This window comes from Rhipicephalus microplus, chromosome 9, assembly GCF_043290135.1.
Source record: "Rhipicephalus microplus isolate Deutch F79 chromosome 9, USDA_Rmic, whole genome shotgun sequence".
Taxonomy (NCBI): domain Eukaryota; kingdom Metazoa; phylum Arthropoda; class Arachnida; order Ixodida; family Ixodidae; genus Rhipicephalus; species Rhipicephalus microplus.
This window is the reverse complement of record NC_134708.1, coordinates 76,611,762-76,624,594: the sequence shown is the minus strand read 5'-3', so window position 1 is coordinate 76,624,594 and position 12,833 is coordinate 76,611,762. Positions and strand designations below refer to the sequence as shown.

At 44.0% G+C, this 12,833-nt stretch overlaps 2 protein-coding genes across 5 annotated transcripts in view; both read left to right on the top strand.

Annotated features, from left to right (window-relative positions):
* The window catches only part of LOC142771910 (uncharacterized), a 60,572-nt gene extending 50,418 nt beyond the window's left edge, over positions 1 to 10,154 (top strand). For both annotated transcript variants that reach the window (XM_075873897.1, XM_075873896.1), the window contains exons 2-4: positions 1,915 to 2,012; positions 4,085 to 4,277; positions 8,003 to 10,154. In XM_075873897.1, the coding sequence (XP_075730012.1) occupies positions 1,923 to 2,012; positions 4,085 to 4,277; positions 8,003 to 8,205 (486 nt within the window). In that variant the 5' untranslated portion in view covers positions 1,915 to 1,922 and the 3' untranslated portion in view covers positions 8,206 to 10,154. The remainder of the gene's footprint in view (positions 1 to 1,914; positions 2,013 to 4,084; positions 4,278 to 8,002) is intronic.
* A 116-nt stretch (positions 10,155 to 10,270) lies between these two features.
* LOC142771907 (uncharacterized) overlaps positions 10,271 to 12,833 on the top strand; it is a 129,563-nt gene continuing 127,000 nt past the window's right edge. For all 3 annotated transcript variants that reach the window (XM_075873891.1, XM_075873892.1, XM_075873889.1), the window contains exon 1: positions 10,271 to 10,488. The gene's annotated coding sequence lies outside the window, so the exon portion shown is untranslated. The remainder of the gene's footprint in view (positions 10,489 to 12,833) is intronic.

Below are 12,833 nucleotides of genomic sequence, written 5' to 3'. Positions count from 1 at the left end.
AAACTCAATCAATCTAGATGTAAATATTCTCAAATGGTTGGAGTGTTTTCTAAGTAACCGCACAAAATACGTTGTTGCTAATGGCTTTATTTCCACGCACTGCTCTGTTACGTCTGGTGTGCCGCAAGGTTCTGTCTTAGGTCCCCTGTTATTCTTAATTTATATTAAAGACTTGCCGAATACACTATCATCAACTATTAGACTCTTCGCGGACGACTGCGTAATTTACAGAGAAGTTTTGGATTCCACCGACCAAAGTGCGCATCAATCTGACCTTAATAAGATTTCTACCTGGTGCGATCGATACATGGTTAATGAAACTGAACACAAATAAGTGCAAAGTAATGCGAGTAACACGTCAAAAACATAATACTACAGCGTGCACTTACATACTCAACCACGACCCCCTAACCAAAGTGTCATGTTACAAATATCTTGGCGTGTACATCTCGGATAACCTTTCTTGGCAAACACACATCGATCATACCACAAGCGGGGCTAACCGCATGCTCGGTTTTTTACGACTAAATTTTGCTCTTGCTTCAGCAGATATAAAACTCGTTTTATACAAAACTTTAGTTCGGCCAAAGCTGGAGTATGCGTCGTCGATCTGGGACCCGCATATCAACTCGTTACTTCATGATATCGAAGCTATGCAGAATCGTTCCGCACGCTTCATATTATAAACTATTTTCGTACGGCTAGCGTCTCGTCCTTGAAATCTTCCCTTAACCTACTTGATCTGTCTGTTCGCAGGAAAATATCACGACTTTGTCTTTTTCATAAAATTTATCACGCCAATTCAACGCTCAAAGATTCGATGCTTTTTCCTCCCACTTATCATTCGACAAGAAACGACCATCAAATCAAGGTTGGCGTACCCAGCAGCCGGACAAACAATTATTTCAACTCATTTATTCCTAAAACCAGCTCGGACTGGAACCACCTCCCCACCTGCATTGCTTCAATAATTATTCCAGCCAATTTCAAGGTGGCTATTAGTGGCCATATTACCTGATTTTTTTTCGCGAATTCCGCGGTTTTGTGTAAATTCTGCTCGGTTGTTCCCGTGTACGGCAATGTTTTTTAGCGCCTTTTGATTTTTCCTTTCTGTTATTGTTTGTTTATTTATGTGTATTTCATATGTGTAATCACACTCCTGCTGCATTGTATACCTGTAGAGTGTTTTACCCCCCACTCCTCTCTGTAATGCCCTTGGCCCTGAGAGTAAATAAATAAATAAATAAATAAAATACCGTACGTGCAAAAGGAAACGGCCTTTCAGGCCAGGCAGATTATCCCACCGATTCGCGCCTTGTCTCTCTGGCGTTCAGCGGAAAAAAAAATAAAAAACGAAGGGCGAAGCTGCAAGTGTATTGTAGATTCACAATATGAGCCGTAGTGAGGCTGCGAATAGCACACAGGCACTATTCAAGCAATTATCGCAGCCCGTTTGGTCGTAATCAGCACAAAAGTTTCACTTTCCCAGCTCGGCTACCAGATGGCAGCAGCGGCGTCGCCCGGCTGAAGCCCGGCACGTCCGAAAGCGGCTCGCCTCCCTCTCTCTGGCGCTCGTTGCGCATGCGCAAGCCGCCGTTGTGTACTTTATTCTTACCTACTTCCAGCTTCACGAAATGTGACGTCCCTCCTCAGTTTATTTCTTCCTTCATGGCAACAGTAACGAGAAAGGTTCCACTTGAGGCGGGTAACTTGACGTGTGTTAACGCGATGCGGACCAGTAAAACATGATTTCACTTGAAAATAAGTTCCATAGCACAAAAGTAGCGCTACGAGGTTTCTGCACCACTCTCACAGCAACCGTAATCGACCTAATATTTGCCTTTATGGTCCCTTTCATGCTGAGTATTTCGGAACAGTGTCTCTAACAGTGCCACCTTCCTGCTCTTTGCGCAGCGTGAAGCATGACACCGTTCGAGAGCGGGAACGACTTCGTTGGGGTCTGGGCGGAGGAGATTCGGGGGAACGTCACACCTTCAGGGACCCCAACAAAGGTATGGTACATGTGGTAGATCAAATATAAGGGTAAGGAAAAGGAAGTGGGCGGTGTTACTGTTGTGAGCATTACACAATGTCATGCTAGGTGCCGTCTGCTTTGCGCGCGTTGCTGGAGGGCGCGTGGCGGGAGTTTTGAACTGCTAAATACAGTTCTCGCGTTGCGCGCCGTCTCAAATTCGCGTTGTGCACTGTCCTGACATCGGCTCAAAATTTTACTTCCCTACAAAATTTGTTCGTTATATCCCATAACAGGCAAATTTTGCCTCGTTAAAACGAGGTTTTGAATGCATTGGTTTGTATGGGACTTTCAAGGGGAATTAGGATTTGCTCGTTATATCCATTATTTCGTTATAGCCCGTCTCGTTATAACGAGGTTTAACTGTACTTGAACTTTTTTTCCGGTCTTGTAAATTCTTGAACTTGCCGGCACACAACACTTATTGTGCACGTCAGAAGCTTCGTGCCTGTGGCTTGGAGTGGCCTTCACGAACGCATACTCTTATCTCATTGGAATGGCCAGTTCTCCTACATGCACTTACTGCAGCTGCGAAGAAACCATCGCGCACCTTCTGTGTGAGTGCACCCATTCCAACGCGCAAAGACGAGAACTCGCTGCAGCTCTGGATACACTAGACGATCGGCCTTTGTCGGAACAAAGGATTCTGGGTCATTGGCCGAGCCCATCCTCAGCCCAGAAGGCTTTGAAAGCTTTGCTACGCTTTTTGCGGACAACTGGCCTCAGAGACAGACTTTAGTGTCTCATACTCTTTGACGTTGCCTTTCCTCTGTCGCACTTTTTTGTTATTTCCCTCTCTCTTCGCAACATTTCTTTTTACCATCTTTCATTCCCCTCACCCCTTTCCCCAGCACAGGGTAGCCAGCCGGTCTAAGAACTGGCTAACCTCCCTGTCTTTCCGCTTAAACTTTCTTCTTTCCCGCTTCTTCGTGGAATAAAATTCCGGCTGTAAAATTTACTGCACACAACGCAAAGAAAATGGCTTGGCAGACTCGCGAAAACACACGTGCAGCACGGCCGTCACCACTGCAGCGAGTGGGAATTCGGGTTAGGAGGTGTTGGACTGGTAGGACGCTGGGGGTGACGTCACGGCGGAGGGCACAGACCAGAAGAATTTTTAGAAGGTGTTGGTTATACCCCACATATCAATCATCAAAGTGCGGTTTTCTACAGAATACCTGAGTAACGTGCCGCAGAAGTGTCCGTTTACGAGACATTATGCTACCCGTGGCCGAAATTTCCGGAGCCCTCCACTACGGCGTTCGTCACAAACATATGTTGGTTTTGGGACGTTTATCTCTGACAGTTCTTCTTCTTCTTCTCCTTCTCTTTCTTTCTCCTTCTTTCTCCTTCTTTCTTCTTTCTCCTCCTTCTTTCTTCTTCTTCGCAGAAAAAAAAAATGTTACACGTGTCAGCAGTAGCTGATGACGCACAAGCGGAGATCGGACACCGATATAGTAATAGTGGCCATATTTCGAACGGCAATATTTCTCGTTGCATCATAACGCGCATACAAGAGCTGCACATTGATAAAAGTGACAAGTGCCACCACTTGTCACTGATATACCTGGTTCATAAACCATCCATTTCTTCATGCACCATAATACGTATGTGAAGGCTGGGTATGTGATGCATGTGTCATGATATATATGTGATATTTATTCTCAGCATGCAAACGACAACGTTTCAATCAAACATAGGTGACAACCGATAATCTCATTTTATGTAATCAGTTCCCTGTCGGCCTTGCATGAGACTTTGCAAGGGAAAGGGGTCAGGAGGGTTCGATTACCTGCATGCTGCCAGCGGGGTGGAGGTGGCTGCCCCCTGATCTACAGCACACTAACTGGCTAGACGTGTAAAGCGATACCTTACCTAACGTGAGATGCATATTCCGCAGCAAATCTGTAATTACTGAAGTAGAGTGGCAGCAACTGTTCGCTTTTCAGAGATGACGGGGAATCGATCGGTGGTCTCGGACTCCATCTGAGGAAAAACGATCTCTCCGTGGACACAGACGTCGTGCGAAGCTAAATTGGATTGTGCTTGCAGGGGAACCCAGGCCAAGAAGCCGAGTCGTCGCGGCGCGCCAAGATCACCATGGACGACTACAAGCAGAGGCAGCGGCGGTCGCACGACCCAAAGTACCTGTTCGGCATTCCGGGAATCAGTGCGGCCGTGCAGACTCGCGCGCCATCTGCCGTTAGCAGCAGCAAGGCCTCCACGCATACTGGCAACACCTCTGGTAGGTGTTGCTTGACACCACTCACTATTAGCAGGCGAAAGTGGACATATTGCTTTCATACTGTTTCGCCTAATGAATCCTACTTCTTTCAAACGATTGCTTCAATAATGCGGCAGTGAAAAGCTAAAGCACGGAATAAATAATCTTTATTGAACCTGAAATGAGCTGGCAACAGCTTGGTGCTGTACCGGTGAAGGAGTACATTTCAGGCGGCCCTAACGCCATGCATGAACACGCAAAAACATGATTGGTCCAATGCATTGTTATAGTTTAGGATAAGCACTAAAATATCGTTTATTTGGCCTTAGGGCTTCTGGCCCAAGTTTGTTTACCACCTTACTTTCTTCGAGGAAGCATTCAAACTGTTACATTATTATTGTGGACAACATGCTTTGTTATACAGAAAAATATTACATTTACATTCATTATCTGAATATTGAACTGTATCTGCAGAGGTATTTGTTTCACTTCTTGGTAAGAAATGCGAATTGCCAATACACTGTAACCAGTTTGCAGAAATGATAAATAGTCAAATTATCAAGATATATTTTAACTGTATTTTAGCTTCGTGACTGAATAAGGTACCATTTCTCTCTCTCTGTGAATATACGTTGGCTTAAGATGGCACCGTCACTCTATATGGTATAGTACTGCCGCCTCACTAAAACTCGCAGTGAAAACTTATTAGGCGAGTGAGCACAATGCTTCGATTTTCATCTGGTAGCACTCGACATAAAAGTTGATCACAGAAAATCAGTATTGTGGAAGATTTTGAATATTAGAAAGAAACTTTGCAACAAAGACTAGGAAAACATCGAAGCAAAGGTTCTAGCATCCAATTATGATGTGGAAAATGCACTAATTGAATATTTATGAAAAATTGAATATACAAATTATAGCACGCACTTACATATAAGCGCATGTGACCTCGATATAAAGTGCTATATTGGAAGACACCATTTTTATACCTAGACATGGTATTAGTGCATTAATCAAGCCAGTGTTGCTGCAATAAATATTTTCTGTATGCAGTAGTATAGTTTTTTCTAATAGATATTTATTTCTGACTACATGCAAATTTAAAATATTATAACATTCTGCGCATGAAATACAAGAAATTATCCGCAAGTTACTGATGGCTGCCTGTAAGACAAGACCCTATGATAGAGTTGCTTCGTTAAGACGTGTCTTAAAAAATGTGGACCTACTTTGTCCACATTGCATTGTTCATTTTTTATAACCTTATCAAGAGGTATATTTGGAGATAGTACTGGGGAACAGGTGTATAGCAGTGCAAAAACTTTTTTTACCTGCCCCTTGTGATTTTATTTTGCTTTATTCTTCAAATATTTACACTAGTAAAGTATGGTGAAAAACCGAAGGCATTATTGTTATTGGTAAGGCAATTGTTAGTGACCTCGTATAAAATAACATCGTACCAGTCAGTGATGAGGGCTGGTAAGGCGTAATACTGGGCCAGTCATCACCACTGACTGAAAGTTCGAATTGCGAGACATGGGGAGGGGTAAGAAAACAGTTAACAGTGCTAAGGGGTCTTTGTTGTAAAAGATGTGGGCTTTGGTCTATCTGCACACAGATCCTTGCTTTGATCAGGAATGGATACCCCAAGATTTTTATTAGGAAAACAATTAAATCCGTCATGCATAAACTGCAGTTAACTAGTCAAGCCATGCATAACACATCGTCTACGAAAAAGCGTGCATCGATTCCTTATATTCGAAATGTAAGCGAAGCCCTAGCCTGTCTATTCAAAAAACGTGGTGTACAGTCTGCGCATGTTCCAGCAAGCAAGCTTAAGGCTGAGTTGCTAAATGTGAAGGATCCTCTCCCTCGGCAACACTTTCCTGGTGTGGTCTACAAGATACCATGCGCCGATTGCGAATCGGTGTACATTGGCACGAGTGGAAATTACTGCAGCCGTCTGATGCAACAGAAGAATGACGTCGCCAAGGGCCATACAGTGACAAATGCACTCGCAGAGCATGCCGAGAAGACGGGCCACGAGATAAGCTGGGACAACGCACGCATCATGGCCACGGAGAAGAATTTTACAACCAGACTGAACCTCGAATCACTAATCATTCAGACGACAAGTAACACAATCAATAGATCATCTGGCACACTAAACCACGTGTACGTGTACTCCCAGACTTTGCGTCATGCGCTCAACGTTACATAAGAACCTGTTGCTCAGCCGTCATTCCATTGTGAACAAGGGATCCGTACGGATCCCGAAACGTCATTGTTTTGTTTGACATTGGTCAGTGACCTGTTTTTTCAACATCAGTATAAATTGTGTGTGATAAAAATGCATCAATTCCCACAGCAAGAAGCCTGAATAATAATCGTCCACAATCCCATATATGACGGGCCATACAAATGAATACACAAACTGTGTGAAGGTAGTGCACAGCAGGCTTTTTTTGTGCATGTAGAAAGAAAAAAAGTTGCAGTACCAAGTGCCTCTTGTAGTACACAGGTTGGCAACAGTGTAGAAAAACGCACCCGGGCGTGTTAGTATGCAGGCGCTACTGATTGAACGGCCGACATCCCAGTGGAAGGGCTGTGAATGGGCTAAGTGACTCTGAAGGAACGCTAAATTGGAGGGGCTTGCAAGTTGTCAGAAAACATTGTATTTCGTAGTTTCACCACACATTACAAACTCTTCCAAGGCACTTTTAGAGGCACTCACTTGCATCTTTCTAAATTTTAATCTTGGTAATCGGTTTGCTGTCCCTTTGCCCTTTTTTTTACAAGCATATACTTCAAAAAGGTGCCAGCCATACTGCGTATTGTTACAAAGAGACTTCACAAAAAGCAGTTAAAGCAGAAAGAAGTTTGCGCAAGTCAAGTTTGCTTTTAAGCATTTTGGAACCCAGGCAAAGCTAAAATTAATATTAAATATTGTGTTTGTCTTGTTGTAAGGCCAGCGCCTGCTAGCAACAATACAGCAAAATATAGTGGTAGAATACTTCTGCCAAACATGACAGCTTTTTGTTCCCATCTTCTATCTTATTCGAACTTGTGATACTGGCAACATACATCCGTTGAATTGAAGCATGTTGACAGTTCAGGCTCTCAGTGCTACTCTTTGAATCATGATAGTGCGAATGTTGAAAATAGCTCAACACACAGTAACCCCCTTCTTTAAAGGTAACTTAACTCTTAAGTTGTATTCTATGTGATTTCCGCTAGTATTCACAAAATATTCAGCCTGCATGAACTTGCAAATTAATTTAGGTCTGTATGGGCTTGTTTTACTAGATAGGAAAGTTGCGTGAACAGTAATAGTACCAATCTTTTTATTGGACAATGATTGCGTGAAAGGAGGTCTAGCAAATTATTTGCTTTATTAAGCTTTGAGATGAACGGCGAAAAGGACATTAATTTCTTCTAAGAGTTTAGGATTCGTCTCTTCTAAAAGCTTAGATTCGAGTTCTTCATCAAAGCGCCTCCTTCATTTTGATTTTGATGTATAGGAGGAAGGTTGTATGATGAATTGAAGAAGCAAATCTTTCTGGCCTGTATGGGTTGTACACATCAACTTGGCTTTTCCTGACTCTTGGTAGTTGTGTTTAATATAATGCCTAGTGTCTCAGAGAACATGATCTTGTTAGTATAAAAGAACGCTAAATTCTACTAATTATTGCACTGTGACTTTTTAGGCCTTCTTTAATTGCTTAATTCCTCACTGCTGATTTCAGGGTGGCTAGAGGCTGCAATATCAACTTCCAAGGCAAGCTCTTTACCACTTGCACGTTCAACTTCGTGTGCAGCCTTCCCCACGAGTCCCCCTTCCTCCACCCCGTGGCACCATCAAGTCAAAGACCTCCAAATGACGTTGTCTTTCGACAAGCCGCCTTGCGTTCACCTCCAAGATGCGAACAGCGAAACTGTCTCACTTTAGCACAGCTCAAGTTATTTACAAATACTTCATAACTCATGTTACGCCACCTCATTCCGTCGCTTAAATAAATTAGTGCCTCGGTTTCGAATTCCAGCCCCCCTCGTCAGATAGTGAAGGGAGTATTTCTGCTTTAGCATATCTGGTAGCGTGAGCTGGATTGCTGGAAGGGAAGCTTTTTCAATACCATTCTTGTAGGCCAGCTACGTATTTTAGAGTGAATGTACCATTCTCGGAGCAAACAGGACTGTTCAAAAAGCTACACGAGAGCGACTGGTTGCTTTTGTAACAAAGGAAAGAAACTGATTGAATGTAGTTGAGGTATTTGTTAACGCTTTTCGCTCATCTGTACTTGCAAACACCGAAACTACCGTATCCGCTGTGGACGCAAAACGTAGCTGGTCAATACCTCTGAAGAGTGATAATGCCATAGTACCGGTTCTGTTACTGTTGGACACGTTGCTGCCTCCGAGAGATGGCGCCACAAACAGATTTTTCTTAATCCTTAGAATGCGATGCCAAGGAGCCTGAAAACTCGTCAACGCCGGTGAGAGGGCGGTGGTCTCCGGCAGCGTTGCACTTCTCTCTCCATCTCACCGCGTTTGCGCCAGGAAAGGCTTGCTAGAGGCATTTGCGACCGCGCAAGTCAGTCCGGGCGACACCGTTATTTTTTGCTACCAACACATACTCGTGCATTGTTGGCACCGGTGCGAGGGCAGTGTCTAGACTGAGTGAAACCTTTTTGAAGAGGTCCGAAACTCTCCGATCCAAATAGAAAAAAATCCAGGGTAAGAAGCAAATATACGACCAGGGCCTCAAGTCTGGTAGACACTGTTTAACTGTACTATCAATGCCAAAAATTGATAATTTCTTCATAAAAACAGCTTTTTAAACTTTTCTAGTCAATGAAATTTTCTGTTACGTATTCCCTTTTCCGTGGTGAAATGTTTACAGTCAATTATCGAAGGCCACGTTGTCCAACAAGGTAGACAACTAAGCACACGTCTATTGCGCGTGTTCCAACGTACCTAATTGAAGTACCGCCCAGTTTTTTATGCATAAAATACAGCGCAAATTAAGGAAGCTTCTACGACATATTCTTCCGTAAAATATGTTTCGCTGTTCTTATGTATGCCATCCTCTGAAATTCTGTTGTTGCAAGATTCCCGAGAGTGGTAATTCTATTTAACAGACATCGCTGCGCTTTCATACTTTTAATTGTTCTTTGGACGAAGTCACTTTGTAAGAATCCTATAGGGATCCCAACTCCTTTTTTTTTTTCGTTGAATGTTCGCAGTCAGTTATCGAAGGCCATGTTGTCGAGTTCCAACGCGTTCCAACGTACTTCATTGAACTGCTGCCCAGCATTCTACGCATAAAAGGACAGTAAAAACCAAAGGAACTCTTACGGGTTATTCTTTGATAAAGTGCCTTTCGACGTTCTTACCGATGTAATTCTGTGAAAGCCTCTTGCTGCAAGATTCACGAGAATGGCAATTCTCTTTTAGAGACATCGCTGTGGTTCAATGTTTTTAACTCTTTTTTTTTTTGAACAGCGTCCTTATGTAAGGATTTTTTATAGTGATCCTAACTTTTTACATATCATGTCAGAGGAAATGTATGAGTATTTGTGTTATGTTATGTGTGCCCTTTCACTAAGATCTATTTTGATGCGGTATTATTAGTGTGTAAGGTGGTGTGCGGTTTATTTTGTTGCCTGCCTGACTCTGACGCAAGCCACTAAGGCTTTGGCATGTCTAGACCCATAAGCTGTTTTATCCTTTTCATGCGCCACCCATGAAAAACTCAGTAAACTCTTCATTGACATAACATCATTGTAGTGTACTCAACATTATGTTTTAGCGAACGTAATCACATAATACGCCGATTTATGCGTGTTACAGTGACTACTTCTAATTGATTTGTAAATAAATTTGCATTTTCATTCTGAAGTGACTTATTCTCCGTTTCTGCGTTAGTATATATAGAACAATTTTGCTATGAGGTGGTCATTTGTTCCGCCGCAGCGCCGTCTAGCGCCTGGCATGTTTCACCGCCATGTCGGTGAGTGGGGATCTGCGGCTGTGTATGCAGCGTATGCGGTCACAACACAATATATTGTTGTCCTTCGTGGTACACCGTCAAAGTACGGCAACGATTCGTGAGTGTAAAGGCACTGTAATAGCTAAGCTGCCAGCTTCCAACTGGCTGAAACAGAAAGCAGCGGCCACGCACCAGATGTTCCCGCAATAGTGCCCAGGGTAGGCGGAGCACGTTGGGCAGGAGGTGAGTAGAATTTCAAAACATTCCTGAAGCAGCAGGTGTAAACGCGTAATTGGTTAGTATGTGTTGTTATAGCTGGCCTTGAGGGGTTCTGGGAGTAAGCACAAGGGTTAAAATTTCAGACAACTCTCGAAGTAATAGGTGAAACGTGAATAGGGACGAGCGAATGCGTACGCCATTGTCCAGTTGCACCCTTAGAGCGCGCATTGGTGTTTAAAATGACTCTCGGGTTTCCTTGGTAGGAGTTTTAAAGCTTAACGTAAACGTAAAATCGCTAGCAGTTTACCTGGTTTCTCTCGGAACGTCGCAATGCAAAGTTAATGGAACGAAGGAAGCCCACGCACCGATGCGTGTTTCGATTCGTGTCGTCGTTTTAGTCAAAATGTTGTGTCTGATCTTTGCCTTGTATAACAAACAGATGTACGATTGACGAGCTCAAACTTACGCGTTGAAGCAACATGAACAGGAAACGGAAATAAACATCTTGCACATGTGAACGCATAGCATGGCGCGAGTTCGCTTCGGCGCGATCCCCCGGCTCTGGCGATAAGCCGCCGGCGCACCCGTTTTCGGTGACATTGTGGTCGTTTTTTTTTTGTTGTTAAAGAATCATCACGACAAGCGCACGTGTTCAAGTAGCGACCTGGCGTTCACGATTTTGGGTCGATTATTCACGACACTAAGGTTGTCGCGATATAAAAAGAGTGCTGTTTTCATAGTGCGCCCAAGCTGTCAACGCAAAATTAACAAGTCGAGACGTGCCGTCGAAAAAAAAAAAAACCGTTAGAGGTACGTTGCTGAGTCGAAAAACACACGTACCGCGGACCTTGCTGCAATGCAGTTTGGAAAGTGCTCATTCGATAATTCTGAAATTGCACGTGCTTAGTATTCGGTCGCCGCATACTTTGTAACTCATGTGCTGTTGCATTGAAAGGCAGTAAAAAAAAATGGCAGCATATCAACGGGGTGAATGATGGAGAGTGGGGCGAAGCATTCGTTCTTGCTTCCGTCCGTCCATGCATCCGTCTGTGTGACCGCCCGAGTGTCTATCCGCCGGCCCGTGCGTGCGTCTGCACGTGCATCCGTGCGTCCATCCCTGAGTTCGTCCATACATCCACCCCTGCGTCCGCCCAAGCGTCCATCCATCCGTGCAGCCATCCGTGCGTCCGTCCATGCATCTGTCTGTGTGTCTGTTCGTCCATCTAGTCAACACTTCAAGTACCACCATCTCGCAACTTTTCATCATATATTCCGCATATAGAAGCACCGCCATCCAGCGGACATTCCAAGGACTGAACGAGAGGTGGCACACGCACACTTTCTTACGGCTTGCGCTTCGGGTCTACTTCCCAGCTTTAACCATTTCGAGTTTATGGTATATTCACTCTATTCACTCTATTTATGGTACTGCGGCCCAACGCTCGCTAAACATTTCTAAAACCAAGGAGGTTACGCCCAGCGAGTATAACGTAGCAACCCTTTCTTGTCAGATAGGGCTTAATGTACATGCCAATGGCTGCTAATGGGGAATGAGAGACAGGAGAAATCGACTTTCAGTTAACGCGCACGCTACGAATTTTTTATTATTCAACAACACACAGGAGAAATCTCCCACCGGCACCACCTTGCATCTCAAAGCGTAAGACATGTATACGCACTACGACGAGGGACAAACAGGTGCCGCTTTAAGGAGCTTCGCCCCTAAAAATTGGTGGAGTGGAAGCTCCCGAAATGCTGAACGGCGTCGTGGTTGAGACCAATAGAGATGCGACAACTCAATGTGTGTTCGGCCGCCTTTTCTGGTGTGCGGTCTATGCATGCTGATTTTCGGGGACAGGAAGTGCGATCATTCGTGTTCCATTGTGTTCTTTTGTACATGCATATGCCACGTCAGCCATGTTATTTGAAGTAATGATTTCTTCACTACAACATATAGTCATGTTTGTCGTGGTACGTAGATGTACCGATTCCTGTGTGTTTGTTATTATTAAGGGTAGTGATTTCTTCGTTTTTGTACGTAGTGTAAATTAACTTTTTCTAAACAGCATCCCAAGAAAGACTGTCGTCTTTAGAAACAGAAGGAACAGGCTTTGCTCACTGATGTGTATATTATTGGGTCCTGAAATGGCTGTTAATCCAGTTCACGCTGAAGGAACCTGAACCTTAGTTGCCCCGACGTCAGCTAAATGCGCTTCGCGAAAGCATTAGAACGAGTCAAAACAAGCTGAACGACACTGAGTGTGTCGGCTGGCAGCGGATCGAAACATTTACAGCGAAATGAAAGAGCGCGCGACCCATGAGAATGCATCGCCATCCTTTACCTGCCATTGACCACCGTATATATTGAA